Raw genomic sequence first — 25826 nt, 5'->3', positions numbered from 1 at the left:
TGAGGATTTATTAGGACTGGAAGACTGGGAAAGGCATCTGGAGTTTGGAAATCTTTGGAAAAAAGGAAACAGAAGAGAATTCTAAAGAATGAGGATAGGACTCAAGAAATGGCTTAAATATATCTCTTTGCTTCAATTCTTCCATCTATAAAATGAGCTGTAAAAATGGCATCTTTTCATAGGAGAATTATGAAAATAGAGCTGCTAATAATTTTGCAGTACTGCACAGCTGTACTGACAAGTATCATAAAAGCCCTAATTACTCAGTTATCAGAATAGGGTCTGAATAGCACTAATGAAATTCTGCAGACAGCAGATTTCAGAGCGCGAACAAGAAAATTTGAGCAAGTCTCATTTAGCAAGCATCAATTGTCCTGCGTGGTGATTAATCTGGGCCCGGTGAAGAAAACATGCACTTGTTGAGTTACGTTGTATAGCAATGTATTATTGAAAGTGTAACCCTCTATTTTGTCGCTCTGTCCAACTTCTACCATGAGCAAAGAGATTCTGCAAGCAGTTTGTACGCAAATTATTTATTGCCTATTGCACACCCTAATGAAGTGCTAGAACTAACAAGCTACTAAGCTTAACGTGCTTACCACCCCCAGCAAAACACTTGAGGAGTCTCTGGTTTTGGATGAGGAAGAGCTGGCCTCCGTTGCTTCTTGGAATGGGCTGGATGACACTAAGTTGCTGTCTTCCAGCTCCTCAGTTTTCCTTAGAGTTTTATACCTTTTCATGACAGTCTTTTTCCTCTTGAATTCTTGAGCTCTTAACTCTCCCTGTTTGTGCAATCTTACCAATGCCTGCAGTTGTACTTTTTGTCCCGTGCATGGTTCTAGTCTATGTATTTTCGTAGCTGTTTCTGAGATATTACTGATTTCTCAGAAATCTGAGCCCAGGGCTACACAGAGGCACTGAATCAATGCTAAGCCCTGCATTACAGCTGAACCCCTAAGAGGGAATTAATAAAGGAGCTTCTATAGCTGCTTAGAAAACCTTGAAGTCTTGTATTACCTGGCTCTGGAGCACCTTACCTGGCAACCTTAATTTTCTTCAAGAAGACTTTGTGGTATAATAAATTACATCATATATTCCACTGGAATATATAATAAAGCTTTTAATTTTAACATGTTTCATGTTAAGTATTTTGTGACAGAAATTGTTCTTCTGAAAATATATTCTGAATATTAATAAAGCTGAAGCATACATTTATAGTTTTCCTTAAAAAAAGAAGAAAGTTTCTAACAAATACATATACAACATAGGCTCGTGTAAGAGAAACAGAATTCATCCAACAGAGCTGTTTTCAGAATTTGGCTATTACTCCACAGAGATCAGATGAAAACAGACGTGTTGTTTGATTCTTTCCATATAGTTGAACTTGAAGACTAATTGTTGATTTCTTTTGATTCTACATAAATTTTACAGATATGGTGTGGGGCTTTTTTTCATTTATTGTAATGGCCTGAAAAACTTCCCAAAGCTCATTCTGGATTTTAAGCTTTACTATTTTCTGTGCGGATTATGTGTAGGAGATAGATGGGTAAAGGCTGAAGGATAAGTATATTATCAGTGTAATTTTATAAAAAGTGAAAACTTCTGCATTCTGTCAACTGAGATTGAAAAACTGTGAAAGTAGATACAGTTTTAATGATTTTGATAATTAAGTGCAAAATGAAACTAGTAATTGAGAAGAAAGTTCTGTTTGTCTTTATTTTGTGATTAATTGAGCATGTTAGATTAGAAAATGAACTGAAAAAATAAGGCATCCGTTGTAGAAGGATATAAATGTTCATGTTTTAACACTCTAAGGAGTGGACAATTCTTGGTTGAGATCAGGAATATTTATGCCAGGAGGAATAATTTTCATGTGATGCACCTGTACTTTGCAATGACCGTATGGCAAGTATTTAATGTTTCTTCCATCCTTCTTATTTCAAAGGAGTTGGAGCAGCAGTTTGAGAAGGAGAAACTGCATTTGGAGGATGATAAGAATCAGCTCCGACAGCAGCTTGAAAACCTGAAGGAAGAGCTGACAACGAAACTGACTTCTGCCAATCAGGAGGCAAGGTTTAACTTAATTGTATCAGCTAATGGTCCTGTGCACTACATCACATTTAATCAATAATGACCTTGTGCTTAGAGTCCAGTACAAAGCTAGGACTACACTGTTCAGTCTGTTTAGTGCCTTATTTCTGTTTACTTCAAACATAAGTTACTTGACCGCTTCTGAGCACTGATTTTATTGTCCTTTACAAAATTAACAAAGCAAAAGAGATTGAGGTACAAAACAGTTGACAGTTTCTTGTTTTAACTCTGCTTATTTTCTCATTAGGTACACAGACCTCTACACAAAATACGTCAGGAGACAGAGGAAAAATTAACTGTATTTAAATCCATATTTATTTACAATTAACATATTGTAAATTCTGGTCAGCTTCCTGACTTGCAGATGATCTTCGTATATTTCTATCAAAAGATGACATGAAATAATTATTTATAGTAGGACCCAAATTATTTGCAATGTTTTGATATATGCAATCAACGTTAAATGTATCATATCTCAATACAGTTTTAATTTTTTGAGTTTGAAATTGCCACCTTTTCATAATATAATATTTTTGAACTAGAGATATATTCTTACTGGTATCAAAAACATCAACCCATTCTTGTCTGAAACTTTTGCCTTGTTTCAAGAAAATAATTCATCGGCTTCATTGTTCAACAGGCCATACATATGATTTCAGTGTGCGCTTTGAGACAGACTTAAGCATGAATTTAAGTATTTTTTTGCGGTGGTACTTTTCATTACCATTTTCTATACCATACAAGTTCTGGAGGTGGCAGGTGTTTGTCTAATTCTGGTGGCTTGCAATTTGCACAAATGTTAAACTTGCTTTAGAAAAAAACTGCTTGTTTGTAATAAAGGGGAAAGATTGCCCTTCTGAAAGTGTATATTAAATAATAATAATAACAATTGTTATTATAATATTAAAGTACATATTCTTATGTGTTAAAATATTATGTATTAATATATTATTAATTATAATGCTATATTAATATACATGTTAATGTATTAAATTATTATATATTATAAATTATGTATTAATATATTCAATAGTAATATATATTTTAGCATATATTAATATATGTTTTCAGAGTAGTACCTACCAGGTATGTGTGTATATATACCCCAGATAATATATACTACCAGAGTAGTTGAACCTATCATCTTTGGAGCTCAGCAGCACTGCTGGTCAGTCAGTCGTGAGTACCTGGTAAACAGGAGACTGTACTTCTTTCTGATAGTTGTGAGTGCCTTTGCTGGTACTTCAGACCTTGGAGAAGGTGTAAACTGAAGCTGGAACTGCTCTTGCTCTCTTAACGTATGCTTACCTACATTCAGATTAATGCAAATGTGATGCATTTGTTACATGTGTAGCAAAATCATACACGAGTTTATTTTTCCTTTCAAAATTATAGCAAGTTTTGTTGCTTCTTTTTAGCTTTAACTTCTCTGTTGTATGTTAACTTTCCTTGTTGCGGGGTTAGATCTGAGGAGAGCACTATTGTTGTTCTATTGTCATTCAACACTGTAGGTTTTAATTTAGTTCCTCTATCAACTTCTCTTGGGTTGATGAGTAATAAACTTGCTCCTTCTGTGAAGGAAATAACTTCACATGTTTTAAGAATGAGTTCTCGTTATCTAACTGCTGTCAAGTTCAGGCTTGGAAAATTCATCAGCACACTGAATTAAGAAAACAGAGGCATAGCTAAGGAATACATAACTAACGTAAACTAAAATAAGGAATTGGGGCCAGCCGCTATTTAGTAATTGAGCTTATATACCTTCTTATCCCAGGATAAATGTAATACTCTGTATTTTGCATGTTGAGAAATGAGAGAAGCGCACAGGCAATAAATTCGGGGTGGTCTGTAAATCCACTCTGTGTAGTACAGAGGCGATACGTTTCATTTTATTACTATGTTTATTTTAAGCACATGAGGCAAGTGCTTCACTTGCAACCACAGCTTACTCTTGGATCTCTATTGACAACTGACAAGAATTTCTCAATGTCTTCACTGACCTGGAAGAAACTTCCCTGTGAAATGTCTGGCACATCTTTAGCTTAGCTCTTGCATTTCTACTGCTGCTTCTTTTTTTGTTTGTTACAGATGTCATTTGACAGTAGGCATATACTTATTACTTTCTGCGGATGTTAGCTTAGTTCTAACTTCCCTGCTGAGAAAACTGGTTTTGAACCTATGCCATCCTCTTTTCTTTTTGACAGACTTTTTGATAGCAATTACCTAAGCTAAAGGATGAGGAAGATTCAAGCCTCATTAGGCTCGTTCCTAGTACCAAGCTATTTAAGACCAGTGGAATCTTAAATACTTGCCAGAGATTTTTCTGAGAGTTCTGGTTAAGTCAAGATACTAACATTTTCATATGTATACCAGGATAAGGCTGGCTATTTACTCTATAGATGTGCTTCCTTTCGCTGTTGACCAGCCAAGACCTTTTAGAAAGACTCTTCATTTGTGTCACTTGACAGAGTAGTCTAAGGACTGGCCATCTCCATGCAAAGGATTTCCGAATGATATTACTAAGGATCATTTTAAACAGCCTCCGGCATTGCTTTGTCATCAGTAGAATAGACCTAAGCCCTATGAGTGGCATTCCTGCATAATGTTTCCATATCCTTTAGATCTACAGGACTGCTGTTCATGTTTCATGCAAGTGGTATGCTTCTACCAGATACGTAGACAGTGGTGCACTTCGAGGATATCAATACAGTTTTAGGGGCAGGTTTTCATGTAGGGCTTGTCCTTCAGGTAGTAGTGCTTTGTAGGGAATTACTAGTTGTTTGTATATAATGCAAAGATAGACAAGTGCTCAAGATAACATTAGTTTTTCTCTGAGATCTGTCATGCCGAAGAAATTTGGCATTCCTTGCTGAGAGGAAAGGAGGGGTCCTTCTTTTTAAACACTCCATGGGTTGCATACAGAGGGAGAGAGTTCTGGGAGGGAGGGTGTGTGCGTGTGTGTGTGTGTGCCTGTGTATGTCATTAACAGTATTTGCATATAATTATGCTAACAAACAGAAAGAGTAGTTATAACTGTTACCTGTTCATACCTGCAAACCAAAGGTTAATCTTTTCTTGGGATACTTGTCCCATTGTGAATGAATTTATCTCAACATGCAAAGGCAATGGCATAGACTATTACTTCTGCAAAAACTTCAGTTCCTATTAGCTGCTGTTCTTTGATCCCCCCTGCCTTCCATTATTCTGATTTTCCAGCCTACATATTTAAAAAGTTTTTCCTTTCCAACAGCTAGTGAACAATGTTCAATCTCTAATATTCTTACCTGAAGCAAAGAAGTGTCATCATTTTATAGATGGGGAGCTGAAGCACAAACAGGCAGAGAAAAGTGTATTGTTACATAGCAGTTAGGGAAGTAATCACATTATACTCTACAGATGCTAGACTGAGTTTTAAACGGGCTGATTTATGGACAGGTAGCAAACTGAAGACAGAGCAGTCTTCACAAGTTAATTTATCCATTAGAAGAAACATACAGTAGCAGAAGTTAATTTATCCATTGGATTAGAGTTTATATATTTTGAAATAATGGTTCTCATAACTTTAATTTGCATAAAACATACTTTCTCACAGTAAAATTACAGATAATTTCAGAACTTTTATGTAACCTCTTTCCTTGCAAAATGCTTCAAACATAGGTTGGATTTTTTTTCTTGTAAAAATCCTTTAATTGAATCTGTTTGATATCGTAATACAGGAATTTGGTTTTTAATGCACAGTAAGTGATATTAAAGGAGAACAGGCTGTGCGAATAAAAATTTGTCTAGGCTGGAAATAGAAATTACTGGAAGAAAATGAAACCTGGATGACTTGGCTGCCATTAGTGATATTATGTAAATTACTTTTTTTTTTGCATGTTGTAGGTGTGTCGTCTGCAAGACCTAGTACGAAAAAGTGAACAAGGCCTTGGTACTGCAGAAGGACATATCTCTAGTCTGCAAGAAGCTCAGGAAATACTCCAGAAAGAACTAGAATTAACTAGAGCAAGACTGCGAGAGACCACAGATTCATTGTATAGTGTTGAGGTAACCATAATGTTGGAGAATAAATCATGCAAAGTACAGTCACAGTGACTTTGGTCTTGTTTTTAAAATGGCAAGAAGTGTTACAGTGTACACATCATTGAAGGAGCTTCATATGGCTTCATTAAAAGAGAGATTTCTCTTTTAATTTCATGCAGGGAGAAAAAAAAATGGAAAACTAGGATGGGTTGGTTTGAGGGTTTTGTTCGGTTGGTTGTTTTTTGGGGTTTTTTTTGTTGGTTTGTTTTCAGAAGAACACTTTCAGTATTTAATGGATATTGCTGCAAGCACATCTTTCTGCGGTTAATATAAATTGTAGCTGCCAAAGTATGTCCATACAAAATATATCCAGAGTTGGATTTTTCAGAGGCTTAACAGAATTTTCATGAGAATGGTAACAAAGGATATGTGTTACACCAGTGCTATTCCAGACAGTTTCATGTCTTGGTGCAAAACAAGATCCAGAGCTTAATAGCTCTAGAATTCATTGAAACCTTTTAAATTTTTTTTTCCCAGTATGCATGCATACCATGTTTTCCTCAAATAATGGGCACAGTCTTCATTTCAGGCTCAAATTTAGAATTTCAGAAGATGCTTAAGAATAGTTTAAAGATATGTGCTATGATATCTTGAAAAATAGCAGACTATCATCCTGAAAATGTGACCACTTTATATAATTGAAGCAATTAATTTTTCTAAGCACAAATATACTGCTATTTTAGTTGGCTTAGATGGATCTAGAACTGTCAGTTAATCTGTCAATAGCTCATTGACTTTAATACGAAGTATAACCTTTCCTTTTTCTTTCTTCAGTAAACAATGTACGTTTACAAGATCACAGCATTATTTGAAGTAGAGCAGCAAATATTAAAAAAAAAAATTTCCCTGAATCTGTTTTCGTACCGGTGTTATTTTCTTAACAAAACCAGCCTGAAACAGGATATTGATGACTTTTTTTTTTTAAATTTCTTTCAGCTATGGTCATTAAATGTGCACCCTATTGCAGTTTATAACTTCTTCTCTATTTTTTATAATTTCTCTAAGGGTTCATATGAACTACTGCATTCTTATCTCTTCACCTATTCTAACACTTAAATATTCATATATAGCAGGTTACTGGCAATAACACCTTTCTTAAAAGATTTTAAAATATATAAATGAAAAAATCCTACAGAAAAATTTTCACTTTAAAAAGTCTTAATTTAAATTTAGGCGGCCATGTTTGCTTCTCATGAATGAAGCAACCACTGCTGAAAAACATTCATGTAAGTATGGATTCTAGTTAGTACCTAATACTATTCTAGTATGGTAAAATTTGAACAGAAATTTATATGAATTCTAAAATTTTTTCTGTGTTCAGACTGAAAGCCTGTTCTACCAGGTTAGTCCAGTCAAGAAACAGAAAGAAGATACATGAACTTTGTATCAATTCCAGATAACTCATGCTTGGAAATTCAAATAATGAATATTTGCTGATTTAAAAAAAAAAAAAAAAAAAGTCCGAAAGATACTTGACAAGAACACAAGAACCTAAGCAACCTGCTGTAATTCTGAAATTAGTCTTGCACTGAACAGGACTTGATGACCTTTTGAGTTTTTTTCCAATATAAATTATTACGTGATTCAGTGTAAAGGGTTTGAAAAGATGAATTTCAGAATGACTTATTGGAAAATTGCTTTTTATAGCTTTTTATAGGAATGCAGAATTCTTTTCTGCAAGTAAGAAATATCAGCAAATATATAGGCGTTAATTGTGTGTAATTAGGAATTACACACTGAAAAAGTTATAGTTCAAGTTTTATGAGCCAATTGTAACTGACATTTTTGTTATAAATGCATTCATTTAAGGGTTGAAATACTTTTTTGCTGCTGATCAGTCTCTATTGCGAAGTTTGTGTTTGCAGGGAGAACTAGATCAGGAGAGACAGCAGCACGAGGCAATGATTGCTGCCATGAGAGAAGAGGAAAAGTTCAAAGTTGACAGAATGGCTCGTGATTTGGAAATAAAATGGACAGAAAATCTTCGGCACGTATTATTCTTTTTTCTTTTATTCTTTAATAAGAAATGAAGTATGTATTACATGCAAATGTAATAGCAAATGAAATGTAAAACAAAGGGGTTTGCTATTACCTTAGCTTCTCCAATTATTACTGAGTTCTTAATTCTCTTTCACTTCTTGCACAAGGTCTGCTGCATTTTATTTATTTGACCTTTGCTTTTAGACAGGAATGTAATAAGCTTCGTGAAGAGCTGAGGCTTCAGCATGAAGAGGATAAGAAAGCAGCCATGACTCAGCTGTTGCAGCTGAAAGAACGTGAAAAAAATGCAGCAAGGGATGGATGGCAAAAAAAAGTTGAAGATCTTTTAGACCAGGTAACTATGGTTTCTTTGAGAATTGGAAGGCCATTACAATTTAGTTGCTGGTGGTTAATTACCAATTAACTACGTGAAATTGGTTGTGACAATCTGTCTTTGAAATGAAATTTGTTAGCATTATGCTTTTTAAACCTAATCATTATCGAACTTTTTAAGTAATATATGAAGATGCCTTAAAATTATATGAATGTCCTTCACTAAATGTGAATAAAACTTTTTACAGTTTTTTGGGGGGGGAGTGGGAGGGTTTTGACAATCTCACCTCTTCACTATAAGATTTTTTTGATTCTTTGTGTGCTCACCTATTCCATTGTAAATATTTACCAATACTAATTATTTGGACTTGGAGGTATCCCTTATCTGTACAATAATGACGCTGTACAAGTCACTGAAAAGTCAGAATGTCCCTCAGTTTCTACGACACATTACAGCTATGTCTTCTCTTAAGTGATTTTGAACATTATTTTTACAACAATTTATTTTGCTGACAAGGGAATTTAAGCTTGTAAAATCTTGTGGCTTAGGAACATAAAAGCTGGAGGTTTTCAAAGTTCTCAGTCCATTACTTTTTACAACATGAATGTAATAAGACTTGTATTCATTTGATTTTAAGTTTCACTTACTGCCTTTACCCAAGCTTCATTTACTCTCTTTACTTCTACCTATAAATAGCATTTTCTCTCGGAAAGTACAATTTGAAAGGAATATGTTAAACTTTCTGTAGTTTTAACATACTTTTAAAATACTTTCTTTATCTCTACCTTTTAAAAATACCATAATAAATCTAATGTACAGTTTCAGAATGGAAAATTAGTGTATAGCAAATGAACAATTTTTTTCTGCATATGGAAAAAATTTTGGAATCAGAAAGCTCAGAAAGCTAACTATAATAAGGAGAGTTTTACTGGAGAATTTGCAGACATAGGAAATAGTCCGCATATGCAAAATGGTTGGGTTTTTTTTTTCTTCATTCCTTTTACTGTACCAAAGAGCTGCACCTTTTCATAACAGCATGTGTGTTCGGAGGACTAATACGAAAATAAACCATGAGAGTCTTCACTTTTTTTTTTTTTTTAAAAAAATCCAGCTGTTGCTTTTCCGTACCAGTGTTTGAGTTGGATAGGTATTTCATAAAGATCGAAAGGTTATTGTTGGTGGTAAAGGTATTACAGGTTGGTAGGATTGGTGGTGGTTGTTGATTTCCCTCTGTAAGAATCTACATTTTATCCATTACACCTGGAGGAGAGAGAATTCCAGACCATAGCGTACCAAGATGGGTAAAGAGAAATGGGTTTGTAGTAAGTTCCTCCTGATCGCAGTACACAAAGGGTAGCCTCTGAGAGTTACACTGACCTGAATCATAGAATCATAGACTGACTTAGGTTGGAAGAGACCTCAGGAGGTCATCTAGTGCAACCTCCGGCTCAAATCGGTCAACACTGAATTTGAATCAGGTTGTTTAGGGCTTTGTCCAGTCAGGTCTTGAATAACCTCCAAGGATGAAGATTCCACAGCCTCTCTGAATAATCTCTTCTAGTGCTTAATTATCCTCATAGTGAGTTTTTTCTTTATATTTAGACAGAACCTCCTCTGTTTCAGTTTATGATCATTGCCTCTCATTGTCTTATTGTACACCACTGTAACCGAGGCTGGGTCCACTTTCTCTGTAACCACCTCATAGGTACTGGAAAGCTATTAAGTCCCGCAAAACCTTCTCTTCTTTAGACTGAACAAACCTAGTTCCTTCAGCAGGATATATGCTCCAGTCCCAGCTATCTTCGTGGTAGCTCTCCATTGAACGTGTTCAAGTTTATCAATGTTTGCCTTGTACTATGGCAACCAAAGCTGAATGAACTGGAGGAGGAGACAGAATGTGCCCTCCAGGTGACGTGCAACTGTGCCAAGTCAAAGGGACTGATCCCTTCCCTCAAACTACTGGTTGCTGCTAAAGCCCAGTAGCTGCTGGCATTCATTGCTGCCAGGCCACACTGCTGATTCATGTTTAGCCTACCGTTAACTAGGTTATGCGAAGCAGATCTGTAACCCAGTATGAACCAGTGCAGGGGCTTAGTCCATCCCATGTAAAGGACTTTGCATTTATCCTTGTTGAATTTTGTGAGGTTCCTGTCGGCCCATACCTGTAACCTATATAGGTCCTTTTGGATGGCAGTCCTGCCTTTCAGTGTATTGTATCCCCTCCTCTGTGCCGCACCGCCTGTTCTACTCCTCCCCGTTTGGTGTGGTCCACGGACTCAGTGGGGGTACTGTCTGTCTCTTCCTGCAGATCATTGATAAAGATACTAAAATAAATAGGTATTGGAACAGACGCCTTAGGAACTCTACTTGTTACAAGCTTCGGGGTAGAGTGAACCATTAACTGCTACCCTTTCAGCCTGATAAACCAGCCAGTTCTCATCTGTCTGTTAGCCCACCCCTCTGAATTGTGATACAATCAGATACAAGGATGTAAAAAATCTTGCTGAAATTGAGGTCGCAAGCATCCACTGCTCTCCCCTCTTCCACAGATTTAGTCATAGAAGAAAGTCAAAGGTAGTATTTTCATTATGGAAGAGTGGCAGATTTTTGGTATCTGTTTCATAATGCGAAGATTACTGTAGACTTTGGTTGTATTAACCTAGAATAATGATATTCTGAGTGGAAACTGCATTGGACCCAGTTTGACGCTACAAGAACTACTGCAATAAGCCTAGCTGTGCTTGGCAATCTGTAAATGTGCAATAAGATTCTTTACCCCAGAGGGTTCACAGTCTAGTTTAAAGTCCAGTTTCCACAGACAGGAAACAGTGACAAAAGTGAGATTCTTCTGCTGTTACATATATATATATATAGAGAGAGAGAGAGGGTTAACAGCATTGGGAAGAATTCAAATTTCAGTTTATCCAAAGGGTATCTGTTCATACCGGTCTTCTTTCAGCTACACTGACCTAGAACAGCCTGAGATACTGCAGTAGGGGTGTAAAATTGTGCATTTGTTACACCCAGCCCCAGTCTTCATTTGTGGAAAGATGCATTTAAAACCCATTTGAAAGGCATGAAGTCTGTGTGAGAATTAGGAAGAGAGCAGAGATCTAACTCCTCTTTCTGCAGTTCAGATTTTTACGCCTGAAGCATTGGTCTGGTCTATACCAGCAATATTATACAATGATTTATCAAAGTAACACAAGAGCGAGGTCTCTGCTAAATCATTTGTAAACTCCTAACTTTATGTTGAGAAAGAGCTTCACCACTTAGTTGTATAAATGCTGTTCAGAAAGGTTGAATTCAGAAATTAAATGCTTATCATTATGTTGCGGTATAAGGCATTCCAGAAAGATGTAATGCACATGAATTATTTGGGGGGGGGGGCCAGGCAGGGGCGGGAATTTAAGAAATTATTTCTAGGCAAAAGTGAGATCATGTATATTTGACAGATGTAATTTAAATTTAAAGGACTTAACATATTATTTTTGGTAAATTGGTAAGTGTCATGTCCAGTGCAAAATGTGAAAATAACATGCTTTTTAATATGGAAAATACTGTGTTGCTTCATAAGTTTATCATATACTTTCACTCCTACGGGTACAGAATTTTCTAATATGTATTGATGCATCTCAGATTTGATTTAAAAACAAGCTACAAAGAAGTGTAGCACCTAACTTTTAAGTATATGAATGGTTATGTAAGCAAAGTGTTGAAAAAACACATTTAAATGAATGGAGAGAACTGACACAGTATAGTTTCTTAGGCTGTAGAAAAACACAACATGCCCATCTTGGAATACTGCTGACTGGTGCCAGAAAAACTGAATGAAGAGACACAACTATAAATGGCAACAATTTAAAAAAAAATAAAATAAAAAAAGTTCAATTAAAAAATGTATGCCCATAAAGTGTACTAAGCTGTTTTTTTAATTATGTTATACTAATCTACAAATTTCTACCTTCTACTAGTGGTTGCACATTTGATAGGTGAGATCTAGCTCTTGTATAAAACAAGGTAATATTTTTGCTTTTATACCAGTAATGCTAAGTGGTCCCTCATAGAACGCATGTAGGATTATTGTTATTCTAGCAATATAGTTTTGTTATGAGTAAAATAATTCTTTTGAGAGAAAATGCTATTCAGCTGATTAAGTGCTTAAACACATTCTTGCTGGTTGCAAAGCATCACTTACCATCTACAGTTAAATGTGATTGGTAGGTTAACTAGATCAGTGTCTAGAGACCAAATGTGTAGTTCTTACTCCGATATGAGAAGTGGTTCTAGAAGACATAAAAAGAAAGTGCTTTTTCTTTTTTTTCCTGTAAATTGTACTTCTACATCAGTCCATGTGAGTTTCTTCATGAAATATGTAGTGAATTCAGATGTGCTAGCGCTTTTCCACTTCTCTTAGCTGTTTAATGGGCTTTTAACGCTTTTCTTAAAAACATTTTACTGCTGAGGTGGCTACAGCCATGGATGAAATAGCAGGAATTTTCTTTTTTAAAGCGTGAGCATGTTCTCTCTTCTGCCTCTCCATGTTGTGCAACCTTCAGTTCTGAGCACTGAAACGTACAGGTTCTGTAGAGACCTGTATTCTTCTTATCTATTTCTTCTTGTGATAAATGTTTCTTTCTGTAAACTGAATCAAGTATTCTGACTGTAGATTGGCTTTTCTATATTTGAGCAAATGTTGATTCTCCCATCTTCCTTACTTTTCAGTAAAACGTGTTCCAGTAAAAGAAATGTTTTTGTCAGTGTTTTTTTCCATTCTTATGTAGCTTCATACTGTTACGTGACAAAGCATTAGTGTGACATTCTTCTTTTTAACTTTGTAAACTTTTCGCACACGAAGATACCATCTTCTATTAATGGAAATATTAGAAGTAGTACAGTGAGAATGGACAAAAGTATACTACATACGCTTTGGAAACTGTTAGTTATTTTTCCTGCTGCAAAGATTCTCTCCTTTTTTGAAAAAAAAGTAGAAGTTTCCTATTCAGAGTTTGTTTCTATGATGGTGTATTCCTTTTTAAACGATCAAAAAATATAAATATATCAAAATGTAAATATTTACTTCTGATGTAGACATTATTTAAATTGTAGTTTTCAGAAAATTTCAAACTCAATCTTAAAACTCTGGCCACTAAGTATGCTCTTGTTCATGAAGTGGAGTGTTGTAGAAAAGTCACAGAGCCATGCACACCTGTAAATGCCCATTGACCGGAGAGTAGTTATCGCTCGGTCTTTATTTGCCTATGCGGAGGTGCTTATTGCAGAGCTGACGTGCATCCACCTTAGCAGAATCGGGAAACGCTACATTCTTTCCCCAGCACAAGGATTACTGGCCTGTTCCACAGCCTGGGTAATCCTTGCTTTAGAAGATTTGCTTTTGAAGGGATGCTGGAAACTTCTACAAGAGAAAACCTGCACATACCCTATATCTGCTTCCTGAAAGAAGTGAGATTAACTTTCAGCACAGAATCACTTTATTCTGCTTCCTTTCACTTGATATCGTCCTGAACACACTGTCTAAAGAAACAGAGAGGAGGTAAATTTCAGGTAACTCCCCCCTAATTCTCTTTGGTCATTCTTGTATTCAATAATACTAGTAGGGCATGACATCTAGTGGATGGTAAGGGATTTTGGGCAAGATTTAAAAAGCACTTAAAAATCTAAAATGCTGAAATCCAAAAGAATGAAAAGAAAAATCAGGTGGGAGCAAAGAACAGAGGGCACCTGGAATGCAGTTCAGGGTAAGGTTTTATTCCTCTTCTTTTATCTGTAGATATTTGTTGTTTTTCCAAAGGGGCACGGCTTTCTGCAGCTCTTGGAAACTTTCAGAAGTGACTACAGCTCTCAAAACTGTGGTCTTAATGGGACTGTGCTGCAGCTCCTGTGGGCATCACGGAGAGTCAGGGGAGCTTTGGGAGTTTCTGCCTAGATCCAGTGTCTGTAAACATCCTGCCCCTCACTGCTGATTTAGAAGAATTGGTACTCCCGTATTCTGAGTGGGAAACCTATGCTTTAAGCACGTCAAAAACTATTGGACATGAGCATGTGAATAATCATGTAATCCAGAGTCACTGCAGCCTTCAGAGGGCCATCTGTTGAGGGTACTTCCCCCCTGTTTGTTTCATGACTGTCTGTACTTCTTAATAAAGAATCCCCCCTTGTTTTGGGCTCCCTGTTCTATGCAGAGATGTGACCCTGAAGATTGGTTGGTGCCTTTATTATATCCAGATTGGTCATTGTAGTTTTCTCTGAAGCTTGAACATGAAAACAAATGCCTAAGATCCAGCTGTAGTATCTCTTTTTCTGAGCTTTTAGTTATGGTGAGCCCATTCAGCCTGTACTGCACTCTCTTCATTGTTTTACTCTTTGTTTAAAAGATCTGAATGTAACAGAGGAAATTCATTAAAGACCATTTACAATTAAGAGCTACCCAGCCATACAGACAAACAAAAGCAACAGAACAAATCAGAGTTTTCAAAGTATTTTCAGTGGGATACAGTCGGAATACTAACAAATGTTAGCTTTGTTGCTCTGTTTAAGAATAAATGTGTTACTGGACTTCTTTTTCACCTCTCTTTTTTGGTTTCTTCTTCATTTAATTTTTTTCTCTCATGGTGTTGTGTTTAAATTTAAAAATACATCTAGGCTGATGTTTGAAATTACGGTATCTTCATATCCAAAGAAACTTGTTTATCTGATCATAAACTTTTAATTGGAATTTTATATTACCAGTTTTTGTTTGGCAGTGTTATAGTTAGTACATCTGGAGGAGACTGAAAGACTTGATTACTTAATTCTACCTGTCAATGGATGAAAAGAACATTAAATTATTATTACAGTATGTAATTAACGATGCATGAGTCAGAAAAGAGTTTAGCTTGATATTTGAAGTTAAGTTTACACTTCCAAAACTGGTAAATAGAAATCTAAGCCAAATCCAACAGTAATACCATTCCTCAAATCAAATGTTAATCCTATATCTGTATATGTTTTTCCCCTAAATGTAAGATGAAGACTCTGGCAAGTGTCTAGTTTTAAAACATTACCTGTTTGCTCTGGAAGATAGCTGCTCAAGTAGCTTTTGCATAGGTTCAAAACCAGTGAAAACAGTGGACATGGAGGAATGTGAGATAACGTATTAGGTGCGGCAAAATTTGTTTGACATTCAGCAGATGAATAAAATTCTGTATTAAGGGCACTTTTTGACAGATACCTCTGTGCTCCAGGAAGGATTAGCCAAGATGCATATATAATCTTTAAAATCCTGACAGCATTATGACAAATAAGTAAAATTAAATGAAGCTCTAGTACCATTCCAAAAACTTTAAAAATTATCAGTAGATTCAAATGATCCTCTCTATTCAAAACATTTTTTACCTTGACCATTGAACGTGCAGTTTGTCATTAAAAGCATATAATCCAAAATCTGAACAGGTAAAAATATGTCAGAATACCTAGGCATTTTGCCTAGCGGTTTGGTAGAATTCTACAACTGGAAAAGAGAAGAGCTCCATCTTTTTAAAGCAACAGGATAATTACCACCTTGTGATAGCCTGGACACAGCATCTTCACTCAGGGTTGCTACAAAAACAGGAGGAAATCAGGACCAATTAGATCCCAGAAATAATTATATATTTCAGAATGCCTTATATATACTTCATTTTTTCTCAACAGAAAACTGTTGGGTTTTGACAGAGAGGAAGGGGAAGGGGCTCTAAATGCTGATTTTTCTTACCAGTCAGACAGGGCAAACTTTGATGCAGCTCTTCCATTCATAGCATGTCACAAGCCTCAAGCCAAGTACAAAATGCTGTAGTAAGAAACAGCTGCTTTCCAAATCTTTGCAGAGTCATCTGTCACGTAAGCACCAGGCAGCCAGAGACAACAGGGCGTCTGCTGACAAATCAGTCTTTCTCTTCAAACCAAGAAGCATCTCGAGGGAGAGTTCTGGGGTTGTCGTTGTTATTAGCTGGATAAAATTGACTTATGCCAAAGGTCCCTTCAGCTTCTTCAGTAGGCGTTTTGGAAACTAGTTTCTTTTACTAACATCTGATGGATGCACATAGGTTTTCTTCTTCAGAAAGGTTAGCAGCATCTATTGGAGGTCATTCTTAAAATGAGGCAAAGACTGCATAGCAATCTAGATCTGCTTTGATACAACAGATAAAGTTGGATCTTCCCCAGTTAGGGTCTCAGGAATTACACACGAATTTCTGTTGCCAGCAGTGTTTTGAAAACTCAGTAAACTGTATACCAAAGTCAGATCTTGACAAAATTTGACATTGAAATATCAATGAAAAAAAGTGTTACATAACTGATCTTTGGGTGACATGAAGACTGATGCTGAAATTCAGTGTCAAGCCTCTGTAATCTGGTTGAAAGTAATTTTTAGCCAAGAGAAACAATGAAATGAGAGAAATTCTATGCATCCAATAAGCTAACGTTCTGCAGGAAACAATGCAACTGAACGAAAATGTGAAAATGTCAGTGGTGCAGTAAATTTCCTTCTGGAGGAAAATGACACTGTTTGATCACTAGTGTGGTCCCTGTGACAGTCGTGATGGGAACACCAGCAACTGTTCATTACAGTAAGCAAACCCAAAGCTTGAATAGTTTCAAATCTATAAATCTATGCTTTACTACAACACAAAGTGGCCCAACTAAATTGAAAACTCAGCTCTTGTAGGAGAGATGTTGAAATAGAGGTAGGAATACAAATCTTTCCGTGTCTTGCATTAAAGGTCTTTCAGTCTTGCTGTGTGGCCCACAATGATCAGTAGGTTCTAAAGATGCAGCAACTTCTTTGCTGTTCCTCTGGGTCACTAGGAAGTTCTCTTGGTTACATCTGAGGCTTAGCTGTGCATATGCTGAGGGTGAAGACAATACTTATACTGAAAAACAAGACCACAAAATCAAGTAAAAGCAGGACAGCTAATACGTATATATGAAATAAAGATGTGTTTTCAGAAGTTCCTATACTTCCAAGAAACAAACTGATTCATGTGGATGTCCTGTATCTGTGAAGCCTGATTTCAAAGACAATTGAGCAAGGGTTTCTCATATCACAATAAACTCACAAACCAATAATCTTGATTTCCAACCTGTAGAAATAGTGAGAGTTAAACGCACGTTCTCCTTTTTTTTTTCTCATCACTTCTCCCCATCACAGAAATAAAGAGAGTAACAATTATGCCTGCATTCTTATTGCTTCTCATTGCTTTTTTCACCCAGATCATGGATCTTGCTGTGGAAGTAGTCATGAGAACACTTTGAATTTTTATGGAATTTCTTAATAATACTTCAACCAGACTTATTTTGGAGTTCTCCATTGTGAATGTGTCTGCATACTTTTCAATATGGAGCTGCATCTGATTATATTGCTACACATTTTGCTGGAATCAGCCCCCATCCCAATTGACTAGCCTATATAATTCTAACTTTCTATTCTATCATGTATGTATTTAATGAAAATTATTTACTATCTAATAAAGGATGAAAATAATAAATTGCAGTGAGGTTTAGTATTAATCCTAGTGAATCCCTGTTTGATTTCAGTGATGATTCACCACCAGCAGTTTTTGAGATTTATAAGTTGGTTTTGATCTTTTAAAATATCCTTCAGTAATACTGTATAAGCACACATTTTTTGACAAAAATCTCATATGATAATAAATTGAATACCATTAAAAAGACCTCTTAAGCATTATTTCTGTACAGTAGCGTTTATTACTGAAGTTCGTAGTGTTGTCAAAGCAAGAAATCAGGTTTTCTGTAGCAGGGCTTTATTCCATTGTTATGTTGGCTGAAAATCATCTTATTTTCACACTTGAAGTCTTTCTTGATTGACTCTTAAATCTTCTCTTCCACTCTTTTCCAGGACTGATGTTTAGCTAGCTGTCCTATATTTAAATGCTTTTGAATAGTGATATGATACTTAGACTTTCAGATTATAAAGTACTTGTATATTTCAAGTTTTGTTAAAAATCAATAAGCTATATTTACTATATATTCAACATTGCTGTGTGTCTTTTTAGAAGATGTAGGAATGTCAAACATATAAGTTTAGCTTTACTAAAAATAACTTTTTTTTGGTCTGTGCATGATCTGCTTTTTGCCAATAAGATCTGAGCATTTAATATTTTTTTTTTTTTTTGCACAAGATAATTACTGTTCTCATTTCACAATCAGGAAATGTGGGTTGCAGAAAGATTGCTTTGAGTGAAGTAGCCTAAGAAATCTATGACAAATCTAAATACTGAACTTAACTGGAGAGTTTTAGTCTAGAACCTTCAACAAAAGTCCATTTTAATTCCATCTGTTTTCCAGATCTCTGAAAACTTTTAAATTTGATGAAACCACATGTATTAAAATCATTAGCCCATCTTAATACTTTTAGTTATAAGATCAGTTTGACAGTAAAGCAAGACCAGTTTCTTTCTTGGTGAAAGAAATCTGTTATTCTGCAAGCAGCAGGGGGCAAATCTCACTTTCTTAAATGGTCTTTTTAATAGGGTAGACTCAGAATATAGCTTCCTAAAAGTATTTTTACTTGGAATTTCTTTTCAGTGTAGAACATTACTAATCTTTCTGCTTCAGGTGTGAAATCTAAATATATGTTATACATATTTCTTAGTTGTACTACAATGGTGCCTAGATATGTCCATCAAAATCAAGTCCCAAACATTCTAGAAACTGAACATTTATTTAGCAAGAGATCATTCCTGCTCTTAACAGCTTCTCCTCTAAATAAACCAGACAGATGGGAAAGGAAGCACAGAAAAAATAGGTGGATTTGTTTAGATTGGCACTGTCAAAAGCCGGTGTTAAATCAGAGCTGTAAGATGCCAGTCTGTTGTCTTGTCCACTGGAGTATGGTGCCTCCTAGTGTTAGGCCCTTGCATAGAAAATTGTTGCTTGGAACTCTCTTAAAATTTTAATGAGATAGTTTTGGATATTCCACAATAACACATTTTTATGTTGTGCCTTTTTGTAGATTCAGGAGAACAAATAATAATTTCTTCTTTTTGTATTTTGACAAAGTATTATCTGAAAGTTCCCAACTATTGGCTTCCAAGCTGGTGTCAAAATACCTGCTGTCTCCTGGAGAAAGCCATCTTCTTGACTGACCTATGCCAAAAGGGGAAATTAGTCATGCTGGATTTGAAATTGCTCTCACTTAATTTCTGATGACTCTATTGTGTGCGTGTGTGTGCACCTGTCTACACCATTCATATATATAAACGCACAGGCATTTTAATATATATATATGAATGATATATATGATTTGTATGATCAATAATATTTCATATGGAACATTTACTTGGCAACATGTTTTTATTTTTTACTTTTCATTAGCAATCAACACTAGTATAAGTGGTACATTAAGTCATTTTTTGCTGGAGACTTTCAGGAAGAGTCTTTTATGTACCCATCTCATTCTGAATTTTAAGAAAAATAAAAGAAGTATTTTAATATAAATATGTATTCATTACAGACTAAACTCATTTTCCACCCTTTAGTAGTGAAATTTGATCTTTAATATTACGTGTTTACTATGCTTGTGATATTTCAGAGACACAGCTGACTGTTAATTGAGTCCTTATGTAACATCTTTTCTAATACTAATGCAAATTAGTGTACTTAATGATTTCTTCCCAAAATTATTTGCCATAAAGGAGAAGAGAAAACAGTTGGATAATTTCAAAAGAGTTCAGCTGCGTAATATATGAGTATGTGGTAACATTATGTTGAAGAGATAACGCTATCCTGTATGTTCAAAACATAACACAGGAAAATGCATCATTCTGTTCTGTTTTCAGTAGTTTATATATTAAGTCAAAGCAACGTATTCATATTGTTTTTCCAGATAGTTTTCAACTTATTTTTCCCTGATCAAATTATAATTAATGTTCTATGTTTTACTCTCCCTTCCTTATCCCTTTTTCTTTTACTTAGTTGATTTCTGAATGTTTCCCTTTATTCCTGTGATCTTTTCTTCATAGCGGCACTGTCTCGGTGAAGCTTTGCATAAATCTATCAGCAATGTAAGTGATTTGCACTTACAGCTTGTAAACAGGGCATGTTTGCACTAATAAATCTGCATATCCTGTAGCAGTCTGCTTTAGCCTATGAAATAAAAGACATGGTAATATTTGAGAGGAGAACGTTTGCCGCTAGTTATAAAAAGCTTGTGTACTGCATCCATTCATCTATGTAAATGTATGCATCACTGGACATCAAACACTACGTACATGGTCATAATATAAGCAGCATTTTTATGTCATTGTTAAAGCAAGCAAGCTTGTGGGCAGTGCAAATGTGTATTGCAGAGCTTTCTACAAAGCATGAGATTGATGCTGTATTATAATTTGCAGTTTTGCAGTGCAATTCATAATTGTAGCCAAAATATTCTTTCTTTCTATTTTTTTTTATTTTTAAAATTCTTACCAATGGTTTTAATACGCTAAAACCTTGGATAAAAGTATTGGAAGTTCAGAGAATAATATTTAGAGTGTTTTCTTTTGAATCGTCAATACAGGAGTATACAAAAGGGATGCTCCAAAGACGTGCAAAGGGAGGCACTAATGTTTTCAAAAATGTGCACTTAAGGATATCAGTATATGTACTGAATAATCAAAATCATATGTAAAATTGTGTTCTCTTCTAAAAATAACTGTCAGATTTTTAATATTTGATGTACTTTCAAAATTATTATTAGAAGGGTAGATTAATCTGACTTGCTTGTTAGAATCATTTAATCCTCATTGTCCTTTGTTTTCTGTATAGTCTATCGATGCAAATAGGCATCCTCAGAGATTGACTCATTTCAGGCTGTAGTTTTGCAGTCACTTTAATCTGGTGGAAGTGTAAACTGTGCTTGAGAAGGGTATTCCTGATATCTTCTAAGATGGCTTCCTGGCCAGATGTCAGACTTTTCTTGGTCATCTCAGTTAAAATGTTTTCTGCATTTCCAAAAAAGAAATGAAAAGAAAATTGTTTTGCCCTTGGCCCATGCTAAAAATGTTTATAAATGATATACTGAGAATTATCAGAATTTGGAGCAGGAACTTAAATGAGAGAGAGATTTAACTTCAAGCCAAAAATACGTTTTTTCGTGTCATCTTAATAAAAATTTGACTAAGATACTGTGGTTAACTCCATTTGAGTGTTATCATGAAAGGCTTTTTAAAGTATGATGATTAAATTACTTGAGGTTCTGCAGGACTGAGCAGGACTTCCCCTAGAATTGTACCTCCTGATGGCCATGGTGAACGGGACAGGGCAATGGTGAGAAACCTGAGGGACAGAAACATGGTGGAAGGGACAAGTAAGAGTGGACAGAACATCTGTCCAGTATCTCAGTGTTTCTGCCACAGGCACTCACAGGAGGAGGAAGAGAATCTGAGTGAAAATTGTGGGATTTCCTTCATACAAGATTTTTTAAGCAGTAATTTGTGTTCCCACCTAGTGCAAAGAACTGGACTGAATAATCTCTTAAGACTACCCGAAGTGCACATTCCTATGATACTAAAAATGGAGTTAGGAAGAAGAAAAAGAGCAAAGGAGGGGAGGAGGAGGGGGAGAGATACAGGAGTATGGGGTGGATGGAAGACAAGGAGTAGAAGGGCTAGAGCCAAGTAGCCTTAGTGGTCTCAGGGAAACAAACAAAAAAACCCAACAAACCTGAGAGTTTAGGAGCAGAGGTAATCTAAAGAAACGTAAGAGTTACCTAAAAGCACAGGGGAAAAAAGCAAACCTCCAGACAGGGTCTGGCTTTCTCTAGGTGTAGTCTGGCAGAGAAACAGGAAATGAAGGCAAGGCTTGCAGGTGACAAGAAGGACCCAGGTAGGTATGAGGTTACAGAAAGGTGGGGAAAGAGAGAAGGGCCCAACAGTGAACGTGGGGTGAATTAGAGTAGATGGGGATGTGAGTAGATCAAAGGGGAGTTTAGATAAGATAGGTTGGTTGGTTGGTTGGTTGGTTTTTCTGGAGAAGGAAGACAATAGCAGATTGCAATACCAGATGATGATACGTAGGTGAAAATTCAGAGCTGGCCATGCTGGCAGTTGCATGGTGCAAAGTAACCGCATCAGTGGGGTGAATTTCTAGGGTGGAAGAGAAAGAATACAATATGTGATTGCGTTATTGGTTTGTCTGACCGGCATGGCAGCCCTGGCCATGGTATGCGGAAAGAGATTGGCTGAGAAGTTCCGGGGCTTCTGAGGAGACTAGAACTCCACAATAGGAGAGGGAGGTTTTTGTATAGATAAGTAACTGTTTGAAAGCTAGATATTAAATACAGTGTTACCACAGTGAAGGTAGATTATCAGTGGAGTTACACTGACGTTCAACATACTTTCTTTTGCAGGTTGTTTATTAATAAGTAAGCTGGGAAAGTTTGCAGCTTATAAAAAGTTATTCAGGGTGAGAAGGACAAAGACTGGCTGAAAAATTATAGAATAGGTGTAAAAAGCCAAGGGACTTGGCCATAAAAAGGCAGATGAAATTCAGTGTAGATAAATGCAAAGTGATACACAAGGAAAAAAAACCAAATTCTAACTTCTTGTGTAAAATGATGAACCTTACCTTGACCTGTTACAACTAGAGAGTAGGTTTGGGGACTATGATACGTAATTCTATGAAAACATCACCTCAGTGCTCAGCAGGAGTCACAAAAGCAAATAAAACATTAGGAATATAGGAGAGAAACAGAGAACATAACACGTAAAACCATATAAACCACTAAAACCAGAGTTTACTCTCATTTTAAATACCTTATGCTGTTTTGGTCTCCTAATCTTAAAAAAAAAAAAGTAGAAGAGGAGCTTTCATACAAGGAGTGACTCATTAAGCCAAAACTGTTTAATATGGAAAAGGGCATAAGGAGGGAAATGATGGAGATGTACAGAAACTTGAGTAGAATAGAATAAATGAAAAGGGAACTTCTTTTGATTCCTTTCCATTACAAGTATTAGAGGTCATCATGTCAAATTGGCACATCTATATGGAACTCGCCACAGATATTGTGGATACTAAAAGCTTTTATGGATTCAGATAGTGGTTGTATTTAATTGATATTTCTTCCATGAATTTGCCCCAAAATACCTCTTCTGGTTTAGGAAAGATTGCTGGATGCTGGTAGACTTCAGAGTCAAGATCCCCACATTTGTGCCTTGACCTTGTTTTCCCTGGGTAACCCGGGCTGGCCATTTCTGGAGGCAGAACAGGAGATTAGACAAAACTTTGGTCTGACACTGTACAATTTGTATGTGATATTTATATTTAATGTACTTAGTAAAAGGTTTTTACATATATAGTTTAGATTACAGAATGTAGTATAGGCCTTCACTATACTCCTTCAGTTGTAGCTAATCTGTTTCAAAGGTATCTGAAGTAAAATACTGTTGATACAGTATACTTAGAAGGTAGAGTATATATGCCCAGGCACAAAGACCTGGTGAATTTGAAATGCAACGAGCCATACTCATTTCATTCAAATTAATTTGCTTGTTTTGTTTTAGTGCTAATTTTCCTTTTAAATGTAGCTTTTTTCTTTCAAATCTGCTTAAGCTGTGTCCTTCTGAAAAAAAACCCCACATGTTCGACAATAATGATCATGCTGCAAGTTGTCCTTGGTATGCTGCTATTAATTTTTTGTTAAGTGGTGGGTTTTAATGTTCTGTAAATCAATAAATTGATGTGCAATGTCGTTATTAATTTGTCATAATTAATTTTAAGATATGCTGAATCAAATGACACTATCAGACTTTCATTTATAATTCAATTTTCTGTAATGCTCTGAGGCTTGAAAAGTATCTTTACTGATTAAAATTCTTTGTCACGTGGCAATTTTATTTTCCCTTCCTTTGAGTCACTGTAGCAAAATTCTCTTTTGGTTAAATCTTGTTTCCAGAATTGGAAGATCTCTTTCTGTGTTTGGCTCTAAAGGGAAGACAGGTTTAATATTTTCAGTCTGAAAAGATGCTATGTGATGTGAAGAACAAAGTATAGCATTATTATAAAAAGAAAATGGGACTTCTTCAAGGAGTATGCATCAAGCGTAACATTTTATTTGTGATGTAGAGTGGTATGCTACCATTTTTTTTTAAATGAGAAAACTACCAGTAAGATAGGACCATATCATATCAAAAGATACAAAAATCAATCAATCTAGATGTCACAGGCTATCCTCCCCTATCAACTCCAGGATTTTCCTTACAGAATTGACGTGATGTTTCCCTGAAGAATAGTTTATATTAACAATCAAGTATTTGATTTCAGACCCTGATAGTGTCATTTTTACTGATCTTTATACAAAACCTAGAAGTAAATTTTGATAATTTGGCCATGAAAAATTTTGTTATAGGTAGTGCTGTAGTATGAGCTGACAGATGTGATAACCCTTACAAAACTATTTAAATGCAATTATTATATCTCTGAGATATAATATTAACAACAAATTCAGTAGATGGATGACATTGCTTGTCTGTCTTTTAGTTAACGTTCTGGCTTTAAAATTTCAAGTGGTTTCTTCTTTTGAGTGTTTTTTTCAGAGTTGATGTTAGTATTAATGACTAATGGATATTTGCCATTCTGTTGTGGGTTAGATCTCCTTACTGAAGCAGAATCTGGAGATGCAGCTTTCCCAGTCACAGAGCTCTTTGCAACAGCTACAAGCCCAGTTCAGTCAGGAGCGACAGAGACTGACTCAGGAGATCCAGGAATTAGAAGAGGAGCATCAGCAAAGGCATAAGTCACTTCAGGAAGCCCATATCCTTGCCTTTCAAAACATGGAGGAAACGAAAGAGCAAGAACAAAAGGCATGTTCGTATGGATATTCTGAATTATGCAGAGAATGTTGCCATTTTAGCAATTTATGTACACAGTTGGAATTAGTAAAGAAAAGTATCTGCATAACTACTAAATTTCCTTTTCAGCTGATGTCTTATAGTAACATTTTTATCCGGTTAAATCTGATTAAGACATTGAAAATCATGTCTAATACTGGCATTGGTTCATGTCTTGCTTTATACTCTACCAGTATATGCATATATATGGGTGTATAAATATGTAAAATTATTATCAACACATACGTTTCTTTACAGTAGTTTGATATTGTTATCCATAACATTATATTCTAGGTTTGATTTAGAATAGCTTTCTCTGTATTTTCCATTCTAATTACCTAATTTCGCGTGTGTTTTCTGATATTTCCTGTCAATTGACTCCTTTTGTAATGTATTTTATATTTTCAATACGTTAAAAATGGTATAAATTATGTCTGCAATTTGCAAGATAATTTTCATGTCCAGAACAATGTCAC

General features: G+C 35.6%; 1 protein-coding gene across 2 annotated transcripts in view; it reads left to right on the top strand.

Moving 5' to 3' along the window:
• FAM184A (family with sequence similarity 184 member A) overlaps window positions 1-25826 on the top strand; it is an 80462-nt gene that overhangs the window by 38721 nt on the left and 15915 nt on the right. Inside the window, exons 6-11 of one of the 2 annotated variants that reach the window (XM_075145741.1) lie at window positions 1946-2068; window positions 5974-6135; window positions 8037-8158; window positions 8356-8506; window positions 20506-20547; window positions 25111-25323. In XM_075145741.1, the coding sequence (XP_075001842.1) occupies window positions 1946-2068; window positions 5974-6135; window positions 8037-8158; window positions 8356-8506; window positions 20506-20547; window positions 25111-25323 (813 nt within the window). The remainder of the gene's footprint in view (window positions 1-1945; window positions 2069-5973; window positions 6136-8036; window positions 8159-8355; window positions 8507-20505; window positions 20548-25110; window positions 25324-25826) is intronic. The other variant, XM_075145742.1, reaches the window with a different exon arrangement.

This window comes from Calonectris borealis, chromosome 3, assembly GCF_964195595.1.
Source record: "Calonectris borealis chromosome 3, bCalBor7.hap1.2, whole genome shotgun sequence".
NCBI lineage: Eukaryota > Metazoa > Chordata > Aves > Procellariiformes > Procellariidae > Calonectris > Calonectris borealis.
Note: the sequence above shows the minus strand (reverse complement) of the source record. Positions and strands in the feature narration are given on the sequence as shown.